A 17,731-nucleotide genomic window follows, 5' to 3' on the forward strand; every position below is an offset into this window, starting at 1 on the left:
AGAACAACGCTGGTAAATGTCATATAGTCTACTGCAAAAACGCTGGTAAACGTCATATCGTCTATTGCAAATGGCTCTGTAAAGATCAGGGTTCAGAGTAAATTCTTGCCGCTCTTATCCTTCTCGGTCGTATAAAGATGCCTGCCACACGTCGAAATCGTAGCCTTTAGTTAAAGTTGCGAAGATACATGAAACGAGCTTACTCTGTGGGGTAGCCCATTGTAATGCTGACACCATTGCGCGAACTCGACTACAGATTCTCTCGAGCCCCAGTTCAGGAAAACCTTCTGTATGTATTCCCCTTTTCAAAAATTACAACACAGACACCTTCCGCCAATGAGATGCTCGGCCCAGTTACTTACCTGCTCTGGTATCGTTCTTAAGGATGCTTCCAGTTTAAAGAGAAGGGAGCATTTGTTAAATACAGAGAGTACAGCCCTGAGAGCCTATAAACAGATAAGATTCAGTTTGAAAATGGGCGTCTTGTACATGTACGACAAACATTTCAGTGAAATAACAACAGGATTAATTTCAAAAACATTTTTAATCATATAAGTTGTCATTATAAAAGTGATATTTCAACGTTGCACTCCGTAAAACATTAAAAATTTATTTCCTTCGTCACAGAGACCCGAACAAATTGGTTGATGGTGAAATTGTAGACTGCAGAGCGGTGAAATAACCATTTCCCTGTGGCTTCTTTATCGTCCTCAACACAATCTGTTCACAATGTTCCATACCTGCATTCTGCTACATATCTCCGAAACCTTTGTCAACTGAAACAAGGAAAAAGTGAGAATGACACAGAAAATTTTAAAAAGTTCCCAACTTTTTCTCACAAGAAACAGTTAATTACGAAAAATGATTATCTCTTAATTTGCCGTCGATGACTAGATAATTATGGAAAGAATGAAAAATCATTCCTTATTGTACTATAGCATTTTAATCAATCGGAGACAAATTTACATTTAGTAACGTCTGCAGTTCTCTTGTTGCCGTGTTAAATTCCGCTTCTTTTAACAAAACACGGCAGCTCGCCAAGCATCGCTTCACTAACGTCCTAATTCAGAGGCAACTGTGACATAATCCTGTGACAGTGTGTCATTAAACAACCGAAGACAAGACAAGTCAATAACTTTCCTAAGCGCTCAGTCTCAGCAGAAAGATAAACGTGTATTTTCGTCACTTCTGCTGTTGCAAACCCACGCCAATTCTCATTTTACCTGCCATAGATGGTACTTGAAACTACACTCCTGGAAATGGAAAAAAGAACACATTGACACCGGTGTGTCAGACCCACCATACTTGCTCCGGTCACTGCGAGAGGGCTGTACAAGCAATGATCACACGCACGGCACAGCGGACACACCAGGAACCGCGGTGTTGGCCGTCGAATGGCGCTAGCTGCGCAGCATTTGTGCACCGCCGCCGTCAATGTCAGCCAGTTTGCCGTGGCATACGGAGCTCCATCGCAGTCTTTAACACTGGTAGCATGCCGCGACAGCGTGGACGTGAACCGTATGTGCAGTTGACGGACTTTGAGGGAGGGCGTATAGTGGGCATGCGGGAGGCCGGGTGGACGTACCGCCGAATTGCTCAACACGTGGGGCGTGAGGTCTCCACAGTACATCGATGTTGTCGCCAGTGGTCGGCGGAAGGTGCACGTGCCCGTCGACCTGGGACCGGACCGCAGCGACGCACGGATGCACGCCAAGACCGTAGGATCCTACGCAGTGCCGTAGGGGACCGCACCGCCACTTCCCAGCAAATTAGGGACACTGTTGCTCCTGGGGTATCGGCGAGGACCATTCGCAACCGTCTCCATGAAGCTGGGCTACGGTCCCGCACACCGTTAGGCCGTCTTCCGCTCACGCCCCAACATCGTGCAGCCCGCTTCCAGTGGTGTCGTGACAGGCGTGAATGGAGGGACGAATGGAGACGTGTCGTCTTCAGCGATGAGAGTCGCTTCTGCCTTGGTGCCAATGATGGTCGTATGCGTGTTTGGCGCCGTGCAGGTGAGCGCCACAATCAGGACTGCATACGACCGAGGCACACAGGGCCAACACCCGGCATCATGGTGTGGGGAGCGATCTCCTACACTGGCCGTACACCACTGGTGATCGTCGAGGGGACACTGAATAGTGCACGGTACATCCAAACCGTCATCGAACCCATCGTTCTACCATTCCTAGACCGGCAAGAGAACTTGCTGTTCCAACAGGACAATGCACGTCCGCATGTATCCCGTGCCACCCAACGTGCTCTAGAAGGTGTAAGTCAACTACCCTGGCCAGCAAGATCTCCGGATCTGTCCCCCATTGAGCATGTTTGGGACTGGATGAAGCGTCGTCTCACGCGGTCTGCACGTCCAGCACGAACGCTGGTCCAACTGAGGCGCCAGGTGGAAATGGCATGGCAAGCCGTTCCACAGGACTACATCCAGCATCTCTACGATCGTCTCCATGGGAGAATAGCAGCCTGCATTGCTGCGAAAGGTGGATATACACTGTACTAGTGCCGACATTGTGCATGCTCTGTTGCCTGTGTCTATGTGCCTGTGTTTCTGTCAGTGTGATCATGTGATGTATCTGACCCCAGGAATGTGTCAATAAAGTTTCCCCTTCCTGGGACAATGAATTCACGGTGTTCTTATTTCAATTTCCAGGAGTGTATTACATTATTCAATGGTAAGAAAGCTTCGCATATTAACTGTATCATAAAATAATGTTCTCCTGGGTGCGATAATCTGCCAGACTCGTTTCCATATCTTGAACCTTTTATGAGATACGACAGGCGGAAGTTGGTGCACTGCATACAATCCACCTTCTTCGTGATTAGAGTCAGATGCAGATCTCCTCCCAGGTGTAAGAAAAAGCAATACGTTAGCTACATTTCATATGCAGCACCAAAGAAACTGATATAGGCATGCACATTCATTAACATAGATACGCAAACAGGCAGAATACGGCGGTGCCGTCGGCAGCGCCTGTAAAAGACAACAAGTGTCTGGCGTAGTTGTTAGATCGGTTACTGCAGCTACAATGGCGGGTTATCAAGATTTAAAAGAATTTGAGTGTGATGTTATAGTCGGCGCATGAGCGGTGGGACACAGCGTCTCCGAGATAGCGACGAAGTGGGGACTGTTGATGACTGGAAACATGTTGCCTGGTCAGATAAGTCTTGTTTCAAATTGTGTCGAACAAGTGGACGAGTACGGGTATGAAGACCATGAATCCAGGGACCCTGCATGTCATCAGCAGGGGACTGTTCAAGTTTGTGGAGACTCAGTAACGGTGTTGGGCGTGTGTGGTTGGAGTGTTATCGGACCCCTGATATGTCTAGATGCGACTCTGACAGGTGACACGTTCGTAAGCGTCCTGTGTGATCACCTGCACATCCATTCATGTCTGTTGTGCATTCCGATGGACTTAGGCAATTCCAGCAGGATAATGCGACACCCCACACGTCCAGAATTTCTACAGAGTGGCCCCAGGAACACTCTTCTGAGTTTAATTACGTCTTCTAGTCGCCAGGCTCCCCAGGCATGAACATTATTGAGCATATCTGGGATGCCTTTCGCCGGCCGGGGTGGCCGAGCGGTTCTAAGCGCTACAGTCTGGAACTGCGGGACCTCTACGGTCGCAGGTTCGAACCCTGGCTCGGGCGTGGATGTGTGTGATGGCCTTAGGTTAGTTAGGTTTAAGTAGTTCTAAGTTCTAGGGGATTGATGACCTCAGAAGTTAAGTCCCATAGTGCTCAGAGCCATTTGAACCATTTGGGATGCCTTTCAACGTGCTGTTCAGAGGAGATTTCCACCCCCTCGTGCTGTTACGGATTTATGGACAGCCCTGCAGGATTCATGGTGCCAGTTCCATCCAGCAATACTTCAGACATTAGTCGAGTTCATGCCACGTCGTGTTCCGGCACTTCTGCGTGCTTGCGGGGATCCTATACGATATTAGGCAGGTGTACCAGTTTCTTTGGCTCGTCAGTGTAATTTGCGCCAAACGTAAAATCACAGCAACTGCTGTTTTTCGTTATAAACTATTCGAGTTTCGTGTGTCACGTTAGTTTACTTTGAAATATCACAGTCACTATGAATGCTAACGAAAAGGTAGGCAGTTCACCATGAAGCTCACGAATGAGGCAAAGTGGAAATGAGCGTATTCCGTCGGTGGCCGGGAGGCCCCTACTCGGGGAAGTTCGGCCGCCAAGTGCAAGTCTTATTTCATTCGATGCCACACTGGGCGACTTGCGCGCCGGTGATGAGGATGAAACGATGATGAGGACAACACAACACCCAGATCACGAGCGGAGAAAATCTCCAACCCGGCCGGGAATCGAACACGGGCCCGCTTGCATGGGAGGTGAGCACGTTACCACCCGGCAAAGCAAGCGGACACGAATGAAGCTATAAGGTGCTAAAAATAATTTTTTTATCGTATACTTTGCTTAAAAATTTTTTTATGAAGATTCACAGCTGCCGGCGCGTCTCCGCAGTACAGCGAGATGGGCACCGGCCGTGCTGGAGCCACCAAAGGACGTTGCGCCCGTTGGCGCCGTCCGCTCGTTGACGCCGCTGTCGTGCCCCCAGTGTGTGTAGTCCCATTAGGCTGGATAACAAGAGGACATCCTTCACGCTGCTTCAAGTTGCCTCACGCTGACCATCACTATGAGGGCAATCTATCTTTTTGTGCGCGCCCTAATACGTTACTTTTGTCAGCGCGCCGGACGCTGAATGTCACAAGAACCTGGGAGTCAGAAATTTCCTCACCGGCCTCGCGCTAACTGAGCATGGTAGCCAGTGAGGGAGAATGAGCGGGACAGTAGCTTTTGACACAGTCCATTTTCTAAAACGTATCTCAGCCCATCCCTTTGATGCTGTCCAAAATGTAGAACCCTGTGTTATGTAACTTTTTACCTTGTGTTTATCTCAATGAACGGTCAGTATTGTTTTCATGATTTGGGGAATTTATTTTATTTTAACATTATGATCGGATGTCCTTCCTGTTGCCACGGTCGTCAGTTAATCTGAGGGAAGGGAGTCGTGTGCACAGACTGTCTGTGGATCATGTAAACTTTGTTTTCTGTGTTATCGAATTTTAACTGGTTGTGTAAGCTATCGTATTTTCTGAGGCAGAGATTGGGGCAAGCCGAACATTTGCAGTAACGAGCGTGGAAAACGACTAAAGCTGTATAGTGATACATCCTACTCCTTGAATGAGAGGAATCACGTACTCAAATACGTATGTCAGAGAAAAGATGTTCATGACTGAAAGTAGTCGATAAGTGGTGAGCACCCCACTGGTGGGGTTAATGTTAAACAGTTATTTCAGCTTGAAGCGCCTATGACTTCTGGAAATCAGAAACGAAAGAGTGCAGTTCCAATCTTTAATAATAATCTGGATCTGATTATTATTGAGGGGATAAATACTGTTTCCCATCCTATTGGGTGCTTTATTTGAATCAACAAAATTGAAAATAATAATATTGTCGATGCTATTGCTTGGACAATAAAATATTTAATTGATGATTCATTTATCATTTTAGTTTTATTTCTTGTTAGAAGTGGGATAAATGAAAGTAAGTTGATCTCAAGTCTTATTCAAACCCCAAATCAGGAATTTGATGAAATGGATAGGATCGTTCCTATTATTAATATTGATAGGAAGAGAAGTTTTGTAGGGTTGTTGGTCAATAAAAAGGAGAGGATTGATATCTCTATAAATGGGGTATGAACCCATTAGCTTCATTACCTTACCTTTTCACATTAAGGTGTATGATGCCCACTAGTTTTTGATACTAAAGGAGGTAGTTTAATTCTATCTTATGTAACCTGTTTAATGAAGGTAATTTTTATTTACTTAATTTACCGTATCAAGGTAACCCTTTAATCAGGCACTTCATTTATTTAATATATCAATTAAAAGTTTTTTTAGAAATTAGGTTGTGTATTGTTTTGGTTATTTTGAATTAATTTGTTTCGATTTAGGCATATTTTTCGTTTAGTAATAATTTTTATTAGTATATTACATCTAATTAAATATAAATACCTATAAGTTTATTTTATTATTATTAAGTGATTATTTTAATACATTTATCTACCAAGAATTATAGCTGCTTATGTTTTTAGCTTAAAATAAATTATTGTATTATAAAGTATATAATAATATGTAAATTAATATTAAATATTATTATAATTGAATATAATAAATAAGATTAATAATATTAAATATAATACCTTATATTAATATAAATAATTATATTAATTGTAATAATATAATTAAAGAATGATTTATAATTAGATTATTTAATTAATTAAAATTTAAGTTAACTTAATATAAAGTTAATTTTATATTAATAACATATTACATTTATTTATATATTTGTATCGAATATATTTATTATATTTATATATTTATATTGTATACTTATACAAACAAGTTAGTGACAATCTATATCAAACTCGACAGGAATTGTTGCAGTCAGTGAATATAGATCCATCTCCAACGGTTTCCCCAATTGAAGGTACTGTAGGTGAAAAGCCGGAATGCGTTTTGTCTTAAATAAAGGTATATGAAAAGTGGCTGGTTGCTTTATTTCTTCAAATACTTTTAGTTCGCAGCCACGAGCTCGACCACCATTATCGTGGATGAATTATCAAGTTCACGCATATTTTAAACCAATGGCGATGACTTTTCAACAAAAATAAAACGTTTTTGACGCAACTGTTAATGTGTCAGAATTGGCGAGGAAGGGAAAGCAGTGGACACCTGTTGAGGTGGAAACATATTTTAAGTGCATGGTTGTTTAATGCAATACAGAGGAAAGGCAGACCTAGAGAGCTGAATGGTTCTGCTGCTCAAGAGAGCAGGAGAGGAGAGCGTCTGCTCGGGTCGGAAGCTGTCGGCAGAAGAGGGCGCACGGCGAGTCCGCTCCTGGTGGCTCGCCGCGTTTCCACCCCCACGTGACCGCCTCCAAGTCTCCCAATTGGACAGCCAAGTTGTAGACGTGCAGTTCGGTAGCGCTACCTCGTCAGCAACACGTGAGTTCATTTGCTGATGGTTCAACACGTGAGTTACAAAGTGGTTCTGTCCTGTTTTGTGTAATGTGACTGATATGCTGCAACTAGCAGCCAGGAAGAAGGCACTGGCGAACATCAAGTGAAAAATAAAAATCAGATTTTATACTATTAAATCCATTCAGTAACGGCCCCCACCGTACTAAACATTAAGAGCATTTATTCCTTCCACGGAAGGAAGATATAGTAAAAGAAATGCTGTAACAAAAATCATTAGTATTCTACTGGTGTCTATTGCCGTTGATGGCTGTGCATCATCAAATACAACCATATCTACTAAGGAGCTTCGTACTAATTTTATACGAGTAAACTCAAGAGCATCCCGCATAGACCTGTTTAGGAAACTGGTGACATTAACCATTTCTACCCAATATATTCATTCCTTAATGAAATTTGTCATTAGAAATATGTCTCTTTCTCAGACCAACAGCTCAGTTCATAGGTTCAATACTAGAAACAAGAAAATCTTCACAAAGATTTAAAGTCACTTACTTTTGACCAAGAAGATGTCCATTCTTCAGGAACAAACATTTGCAAAAACTTGGCGGCAGCCATAAAACGTTCAACTACAAATAAAGTTCAGTTTAAGAGCATCCTAAAGGATTAAAGGATTTATTGGTGGCCAACTACTTCTACTTTACTGATGAATTTCTTAGTAGAACCAACCGATGTTTGTTTGTGTGTGTGTGTGTGTGTGGGTGTGTGTGTGTGTGTGTGTGTGTGTGTGTTAGCGTTACCAACAATATGTAATAATCCGAGTATTAGTACAATTGGACTTCTGTACAAATTCAGTGCAGTAATGCGGCCATTGTAAGTAAATAATGTAACATTGATTTTTCTATTTAGCGTTTGTTACCACACAAATGGAAATATTTTAAAAATTTTGTATTTATTCCACATCCATGACAGTCTTTCCATTTGGGATATGTGTAAGGTAATTAGGACATTTGTTTTTCATAGTAAATATTTATTGTGTGGTCCTGTTTTTCTGACATGTTTTACATCCTGGAGGATCTCCTAGCTATGGATCAACTGGAACGAAAAGTACACCTAAACGTAATCTAATTTCATCTTATTGTCATCTTGTTACACTGCTTATACCATCACGCAGTATTAGATAGCCATGTAAAAAAAGTGTTTATTGCATATCAACTTTGACCATGCTCCGCCGAAGGACATGCTTCTTTGCTGTTGGGCCAATATATCTAAACAATTGTAAAACTTTTTGTAAGTCTGATATAGATTCGTGTTTGGAACCACCGCACGAAATGTTGCAAGAACTGGAGTGAACCCACTTTGTAAAATGCATACCTTCACCTCAGCCGTTAAAACTCAACTAGCAGTTCAAAACCATTCGTGTGGATATGCCATATCATGTTGTTAGTTCTGCAATCCAAAAGCTCTAAAAAACGGATCCTCGGCTCCCCAGCTAACGCAACTATTACCAGCTACATTTTTGTTGCTTCGTAATCAGTTCACTTTTACAGCTGCTTGCAGGCCAGTCATTGCGTCGCAGTATGAGAAACACCCTTAGTGAGATTGTATATAAGCTTTGTTTAAACGCACATAAGCAGTTAGTATTACATAATGTTTAACTGATATGTAAGAATGGCTATAAATCAAGGTGATATTTACAAACGCTTTTACCCTTCGATAACATTCTTGTCGGGTCCAAAGCCAGATTGTACAATCATCCAGATGCAATATTCTGGCAGTCTATCTGGCCCCATCTGTTTGCTAATCTGGGCGTAACCGGTTCATGCCGTGAACGACAGCCCTTTTATACGCCGACAATAATATCTGTAGTTAATACTCCATAGTCGCATTAACCCTTTTATTATGACTGATAGCGTTACGTACCAGAAAACGAATTTCCAGATTTGGGTCCCGTTCCTGGGATAGGTCATATGACTCCTCACTTGGTTGTTGCTTAGTTCTAGCGATTGTCAAGCCCAAACCTAATGCATTTCTGTATTTTCAACGGACATGATAAAATTTTGATTATCGCTCTCTCTATAGCAACGGTTACAATTATCATGTCTAATAATAATATAATAACCATATCCCATCATCTTTCTGGAGACCATCAGAGACAGTACTTCAGCTTCCGATACTCAGGCCTTTAACGTGTAACCACCTTCACGGCGGTTCAGTGACTGAATTCTGAGTATCCAAACGTGCCTGTGTGTAAGATAACAGGCTGTTAATTTTTTACCGTTTCTATCTGATTATAGAGGCATCATTCCGTGAAAGGGTAGTAGGACACTTGCAAACGCAGGGATTTGCGACCCCGGACATTTGCGTTTTACCGGTTCTGAAGAGTTGGGTACCCTTGCCCACTTCTCTTCCCGCCGCTCCTCCCAACCCAATCAGGCTCCACGACCTTCTGCTCATTACAGTGGTTATGTATATCGTAAAGTGAAGGAATTTAAAGCAGGTTTTGTTAAGAGGGAGTGCTTAAGACAAAATCGGAGCATTGCAAGGGAACGATGCATTCGAAGGACCGGGAAGTGGTTTAACTTGTCAGATCATCTCTTTGGACCACCTGATGCAGCTCTGGAAGTGACGTAGCAAGTGGAGAGGGCGAAGAGATGGTTTCGAGAAGAAACCACCCAGTTATCCGAGGTATACGTGCGTGAAATGGAAAATCTTAATAATAAAGGTTATGACTTTGTCATAGTGGTGCCTAACTCAGAATCTATGAGGAGGACCTCGTGTCGTCAGCGAAGTCACCCGCGGGGGAACCAATAATAGCCCAAGAACTCTTATGAAATTGCTCTTCATGAATATCTCTTAAACTGGGAGATGGCAGCAGTTAAAACGCCTTCCCATTTTTATGGATGGAACATTTAAGAGCTGCAGCAAGCAGTTTGCATAGATCTATAACACACATACAGACATAGGAGTCCCAAGTGACGAAATAAACATTCTTCCTGTATTTACCCTGCACGCCAATAAGGAGGAAGACACATATGTTGGCCTGTTTCGTCTGATTAAAAAAGAATTTTCTCAGTGGTGTCCTAGAGAAGTGAACATAAATTTTGAGACTGCTAGGATATCGGTCCTTCGCCAAATTTTCCCCTCAAGAGAAATAAATGGACGTTATTTTCAGATGAAAAAGATTTATAGAGAAGGCTTCAAGATCTCGGTATAAGAGTGCCGACAGAATGAAGATTTAAGACTTCACGTCTGCATTTGTAAAACCGAAGAACCAAGTAACAGATGGGTTATGCACAAGTTCCTGATGACGAAAGGCTCTGTCAATTTTTTGACTACTTTGTCGACAACTGACTACGGGATGAGGATATCGCAATGACAATGTGGAATTGTTGTGCATGAAAGGCACTCAGCGACGAATGCTGTTGAAGGGTTGCACAGCAAAGTAAATTAGAGTCAGATAATTAACCGCTTTAGTTGTAAATAGTTTGATTGGTTCAAAATAATGCAATAAAATAAATAATATTTTTGGAAACCCTCACTTGTTTGGTGGAACGCGTGAAGAAGGAAGCGGAGCTCACAAGCTGCATGTACATGAAGTTAGAGATGCATCTTGAAGGGAAGAAGAAAAAGAAGAAATACCTGAAGCTGGACGATAGCATAGAGAGAACAGTACAGACAGAGGGAGGGTGGAGCTATATTTTAGCTTGGAAGAAGTCATTACATATTTACATAGTCGATGGTATTGCTTTAGTTGCCCAAAAGTTTCAAATATTTCGATTTCCGTATACTGAACAGATAATAAAAGAAATATATAAAATATATACATATATAAAATATAAATATATATAATATATAAAATAAAAGAAATATATTTCGGCAGAGTGGAATGGCAGTTGGAAATACGTTGGCATTAGGTAGAGCTACTGTATCTAAAATCCATCTATGTAGTGGAGCATCTTCAGTAATCATATCAATATTTTCATTTGGCATCGTGATTTCAGGAAGCCAAGCTGTGGAAGAAGGAGGCCCGCTTAGGTACTGACTATGTCGGTTAAGATGCGTAGACGGCGACGGGAAAGCGGACACGACGAATACAAAAAAGGGCCGCCCTTGCCTTGAGAGATTGCTGCTAAACTACCTGGCGAAGAGGGTGACTGCAAATGTCCTATCGACCGCAAATGCCCGCGATGGTAACTGTCTGGCATTCCCTTAAAACACCCAGTGCACAAACAAATAAAGTGCTTGGCTCCATATATTTGTGCACGTCAACTAATTTTCGTAACATAATGTCGGCATTCGAAGAACGCTGCTGATATCCTCAGCTTGAAGTAATATGGAGCAATTCAGAATGTGAACGCCATTTATCAAAGAACATGGAATCTGCTCAATACTAACGCTGATGGGTCTCATTATCGTAAGCTGGTAACCGGTTCATGGTACAGGAAGAAAATTATTGCGCAAATAATTTGTGACTTTTACCCTACGTCTAAGAGCCACAATGCACATACATTAACTAAAAGTCTTTATAGTTACCAAAAGGTGAGTAGATTCGATGTTGTGCACGTGATCGAATGCTTTGAGAACCTCCGTATAAATTGTTCTGATGAAGGAATTTATGTGCGTATCGTCAAGACTCCGCTAAGATTTAACAATTCCAGGCATATACGCTCTTGTAGCAAAAGATCCTCTCTATATGAGTTGCATACCCTTCAGCTGAATTCCAACCCTTCTGATTTCACCTAAACAATTCCCTCCCTCAGTTAATTTTCCTAAAATCATTTTGCTACATGTAATCTAACTTCCTTCGTCCTCGGTAAGATCCATTAACCCACTTAGCCCTCTGGCTTGTCACAAGATTGCTTCCTCTCCGTACAAAACACCATTAACATCAAAATCAACCATTGGAAGGCAATACGTTTTAAATCGTCTGCATTTCTTTACATCACTCAAAGTTTTATTAGTTCGTCCACTTTAGTGGCTGTTAACAACAAATTTCGACTTGAGATGTCTAACATTTCCTGAGAAAAAGGGCTGTTAACCGACGGACAGACGAAAAATCGGGTAAAGAATGACAAAAAACGTTTTTCGTGCAATATAATTACAAATTAACAAATTCCGGATTTTCTCCTTTTTTTGTACTGTGAAACCTTGCTTCTTGGCAAATTTCATGATTCTCGGTCAACATCAAGTACACTGCGCGTTTTGATGAGTGAGTTTTCGAGTGCGAAAATATGACATAAATGGCCGCATCTTTTGATAGCTTTGACTTAGAAACTTCAGTTTTTTACAGTCCCAAGGAACCGTAGACCTTAGTATGTGATACAGGAAGAGATGCAAATATGGAATAGGGGTGTTAATATGAAAGTATGATTTCTCGCTTTGTAAGAGCTGTACTTTTATTATCTGCTTAAAAATTACGGTCAGCAACTGTAATCTGCTTTGGGATGCATTCATATTACAGTCGGCAGCCACTGCAAGTGAGTGAAGCCGTTTTAACGAATTCGCTAGGAGGCATAATTGTTGCAGGTTGCTAGTTTTCAGCTTCGTTCTTGTCATAATACATAAATTATTAATGTATTTTGTAAACAGACGTTTAGCTAATACATTAAGCCGTAAAATGGCGTGTTTGTTGGCTATTTAACTTTAATTTTCATTTTTATTTGCGTTTCTGAATTTCAAGATGGCTGTGTCACTGATATGGAATACTAATATTCCATATTTGTACCATACTTTCGCAAGCTGTTTTACTGATGGGAATTGCCTCAGAAATGACTTCACGAGCTCGAAAGCAGTGGGATGAGTCTCCTACGCAAATGTCAATTAAAAACGTCACAGAAAATAAAATGGGCCACTCCAGAAATGTGGATGTTATAAATCTCGTACGTGAAACCATGCCAAAACCTTGTGGCTGCCTCCACTTGCCTCCCACAAGATGCAACGGCTAGATAGAACTTTCATGAGTCCTATGAAAGCCTATTATTCTGAGCTGGTATTCATATGGATGAAGGAAAATGTACGTCCAGTAACAAACATGGACGTCACCGAACTGAATGGGAAGGTGTACCTCAAGTGCCGCACAGGAGAGATAGCAGTCAATGGGTTTAGGGTGACAGGCATATACCCGTTAAACCCTCACATTTTCACGGTTGCAGTTTTGCATTGCCAGCAATAAATGTATAATTAAGGATTTACCTAATGATCCAGTCAATGTACCATCTGCAGGAGCTGTGGCTTCTAGAAGTGGGAAGGCTAATATTGAAGTCAAGGGAGGAACATCTTGTGCCTCTTCTGAAATTATACCTTCACAAATCTCACCCATACAACAAATAAAGAAGAGGCCAGGCACCAGCGGAAGAAAAGCAAGTCCTTCAGCAGTCATAACCTCGTCTCCATACAAGAGATCTCTTGAAGTATCGACGACAGCAACAAATAAACCGGAGACAAAGAAGAAGAGACCACCAAAGCCTAGGAACAAGGAATCATCTGATTCTGAGGGTGATGTTTTTAGTGTGAGAGTTGATTCTCCACCCTGGATAACAGTGTACCCACTAATGAAGATGGCAATTGTCTGCTCTGCTCAGGTAAATTTTCGCAGAACAAGGCAGATGGAGAATGGGTAACGTGTCTAATGTCCGAATTGTGGGAGCACATTGTATATGTACGTTATGGTAAAGGACGATAAGTGTGTGACTTCTGCAAGCGAAATTACTTAGGGTAAGGAATTTAATAACAGAAAAGGGTATATTTCGTGTATTGTTCTATTGTATTATTATGTTTTCTAGTGTCTTCTTTTACAATGATTTGTTAGATCTTCCATTATTTGTTTTAACTTTAACAAATTTGAAACGAATGGAATATTGCATATTTGCCCCCCATAATCTGAAGTGCCAAAAATGTCAAACTTCATGGTAAGCTGAATTTAACAATGTTTCTAATGTATTATGTATTCGAAAACACAGGAAACATTGAAATATATTCCAAAGAATGTACTACGCATGTTTTGTTTGCTTAATGTGAAAAACTGAGAAATTTATGAAAAAAAAAGAAAATGTTATTCCGTACTTGGACTACTTGCTCTATTCATTTCTACTTGATGCGTCTACCCTTTTCTCAGGAAGGTAGTACACTACTGGCCATTAAAATTGATACACCAAGAAGAAATGCAGATGATAAACAGGTATTCATTGGACAAATATATTATACTAGAACTGACGTGTGATTACATTTTCACGCAATTTGGGTGCACAGATCCTGAGAAATCAGTACCCACAACAACCACCTCTGGCCGTAATAACGGCCTTCATACGCCTGGGCAATGAGTCAAACAGAGCTTGGGTGGCGTGTACAGGTACAGCTGCCCATGCAGCTTCAACACGATAGTCTACCACAGTTCATCAAGAGTAGTGACTGGCGTATTGTGACGAGCCAGTTTCTAGGCCACCATTGACCAGATGTTTTCAATTAGTGAGAGATGTGGAGAATGTGCTGGCCAGGGCAGCAGTCGAACATGTTCTGTATCGAGAAACATGCGGTCGTGCATTATCCTGCTGAAATGTAGGGTTTCGCAGGGATCGAATGAAGGGTAGTGCCACGGGTCGTAACACATCTGAAATGTAACGTCCACTGTTCAAAGTGCCGTCAATGCGAACAAGAGGTGACCGAGACGTGTAACCAATGGCACCCCAAACCATCACGCCGGGTGATACGCTAGTATGGCGATGACGAATACACGCTTCCAATGTGCGTTCACCGCGATGTCGCCAAACACGGATGCGACCATCATGATGCTGTAAACAGAACCTGGATTCATCCGAAAAAATGACGTTTTGCCATTCGTGCACCCAGGTTCGTTGGTGAGTACACCATCGCAGGCGCTCCTGTCTGTGATGCAGCGCCAAGGATAGCCGCACCCATGGTCTCCGAGCTGATAGTCCACGCTGCTGCAAACGTCGTCGAACTGTTCGTGCAGATGATTGTTGTCTTGCAAACTTCGCCATCTGTTGACTCAGGAATCGAGACGTGGCTGCACTATCCGTTAGAGCCATGCGGATAAGATGCCTGTCATCTCGACTGCTAATGATACGAGGCCGTTGGGATCCAGCACGGCATTCCGTATTACCCTCCTGAACCCACCGATCCCATAATTGTGCTAACAGTCATTGGATCTCGACCAACGCGAGCAGCAATGTCGCGATACGATAAACCGCAATCGCGATAGGCTACAATCCGACCTTTATCAAAGTCGGAAACGTGATGGTACGCATTTCTCCTCCTTGCACGAGGCATCACCACAACGTTTGTGTATGCGAAATCGGTTGGAAACTTTCCTCATGTCAGGACGTTGTAGGTGTCGTCGCCGGTGCCAACCTTGTGTGAATGCTCTGAAAAGCTGATCATTTACATATCACAGCATGTTCTTCCTGTCGGTTAAATTTCGCGTCTGTAGCACGTCATCTTCGTGGTGTAGGAATTTCAATGGCCAGTAGTGTATTTTAACAGACTGACCGACAGACAGACAGACTCACAACAAAGTGATTGTATAAGGATAACTTTTTTACCGATTGATCTATGAAATCCAAAAAAAACATAAAAGTTGGCAGGTTGCTGCATTCCTTAAAATAATTTAAATTTTTTAATAACTCTAATTTATAAAATCTGTGTTCGTGGAGAATAGCCAGCCAGCTGTTGCCAACCTATGCAATGTCTGAGGGGACGATACAGCAAAGAAATAAAGCACCTGTGCCTGGGCTCACTATCTTCTTCTAGAGGAGGAGTGAGGTGTGTGTGTGTGTGTGACTGTACTATAGTGTACTGTACTGAAATGCAGGAGGATCTGCAACGAATTGACGCATGGCGCAGGGAATAGCAATTGAATCTCAATGTAGACAAGTGTAATGTGATGCGAATACATAGAAAGAAAAATGATTTATCATTTAGCTCCAATATAACAGGTCAGCAACTGGAAGCAGCTAATTCCATAAATTATCTGGGAGTAGGCATTATGAGTGATTTAAAATGGAATGACCATATAAAATTAATCGACGGTAAAGCAGATGTCAGACTGAGATTCATTGGAAGAATGCTAAGGAAATGCAATCCGAAATCAAAGGAAGTAGGTTACAGTACACTTGTTCGCCCACTACTTGAATATTGCTCACCAGTGTGGGATCCGTACCAGATTGGGTTGATAGAAGAGATAGAGAAGATCCAACGGAGAGCAGCGCGCTTCGTTACAGGATCATTTAGTAACCTCGAAAGCGTTACGGAGATGATAGATAAACTCCAGTGGAAGACTCTGCAGGAGAGACGCTCAGTAGCTCGGTACGGGCTTTTGTTGAAGTTTCGAGAACATACCTTCACTGAAGAGTCAAGCAGTATATTGCTCCCTGCTACGTATATCTCACGAAGAGACCATGAGGATAAAATCAGAGAGATTAGAGCCCACACAGAGGCATACCGACAATCTTTCTTTCCCCGAACAATACGAGACTGGAAAAGAAGGGAGAACCGATAGGGGTACTCAAGGTACCCTCCGCCACACACCGTCATGTGGCTTGCGGAGTATGGATGTATATGTAGATGTAGATGTGTGTGTGTGTGTGTGTGTGTGTGTGTTACCTGGAGGCTCTCTTCCATACGGAGCGGCACGACTTGTCGTGTGCCACCTTGGTGCCGTCTGGGCACAGCGTAGGGATGTCCGGCGAGTTGATGAACGAGCGGAAGGCGATGGGAACTGCCGGCAAAGCCACCAACTCCGGGTCGCCACTCCTCTGCTCGGCCGGTCGAACGACTCCGCGCGTCAGCCCTGGGTCCTCTCCAGCCAGCCTGCCATTTTCGGCTTTGCCCTGCATTCGCTTCACTTCCTGCATCAGTAGCTGTAGAAACTGAGAACTCAGATCAGCAGTTCGCTGTGGCGCGAGCCTTTGAAAGTCCTCACTAGTCACAAACTGCGGTGCCATCCACCAAGGCCTCGGCTCACTCAGGGCAGTCGCGGCCTCGCGACCTCGGTTCTTCCGGAAGACGACGACGTAGTCCGGCAGCGATGACTCCTCTCGACGGTGCGCCGACGGGATGGGGAGGGAGAGCCGCGTCGGCCCCTGTTGCTGCTCTTCTCTGTACCCCAGCAGCCCACTCTGCTGGTCGCCCCACACCGGCGCGGACACGAGGCCGTCGGCTGTGGCAGCCATAGCCACCAGCAGGACCAGCAACCTGGTCAGCGCCATGGCCGGAACTGCGGCTAAGGCTCCGGATACAGCACGCCACGGAAGTCTCCTGCGGTTCCAGATCACGAAACACAGCTGTATCTAAATTTTTTCCGCTCGTTTAGTGCTTTATCACTTCGAAAACGTTTCGTAAGGGGGTTATTCCTACCCGCAGTAAAAACTGGAGTCTGTGCGAGAATGAAGGTATGAGGTACATTGATGTTGTTATTGTGGTCTTCAGTCCTGAAACTGGTTTGATGCAGCTCTCCATGCTACTCTATCCTGTGCAAGCTTCTTCATCTCCCAGTACCTACTGCAGCCTACATCCTTCTGAATCTGCTTAGTGTATTCATCTCTTGGTCTCCCTCTACGACTTTTACCCTCCACGCTGCCCTCCAGTGTTAAATTGGTGATCTCTTGATGCCTCAGAACCTGTCCTACCAACCGATCCCTTCTTCTGGTCAAGTTGTGCCGCAAACTCCTCTTCTCCCCAATTCTATTCAATACC

General features: G+C 43.0%; 1 protein-coding gene across 1 annotated transcript; it reads right to left on the reverse strand.

The window, feature by feature from the left end:
* Nucleotides 1-564: 564 nt before the first annotated feature.
* On the reverse strand, nt 565-17,237 carry LOC124622581. The gene is made up of 2 exons (XM_047148333.1): nt 16,640-17,237; nt 565-776 (listed from the first exon to the last, which is right to left on the reverse strand). Exons 1-2 carry the CDS (start codon nt 17,206-17,208, stop codon nt 773-775), a joined length of 573 nt encoding a protein of 190 aa, XP_047004289.1. The 5' UTR covers nt 17,209-17,237; the 3' UTR covers nt 565-772.
* Nucleotides 17,238-17,731: the final 494 nt, after the last annotated feature.

Source organism: Schistocerca americana, chromosome 1 (assembly GCF_021461395.2).
Source record: "Schistocerca americana isolate TAMUIC-IGC-003095 chromosome 1, iqSchAmer2.1, whole genome shotgun sequence".
Lineage (NCBI taxonomy): Eukaryota > Metazoa > Arthropoda > Insecta > Orthoptera > Acrididae > Schistocerca > Schistocerca americana.

Excerpts from the sequence above, each read along its gene's own strand:
- LOC124622581 (XM_047148333.1), bottom strand. The coding sequence starts at position 17,208 with ATGGCTGCCACAGCCGACGGCCTCGTGTCCGCGCCGGTGTGGGGCGAC.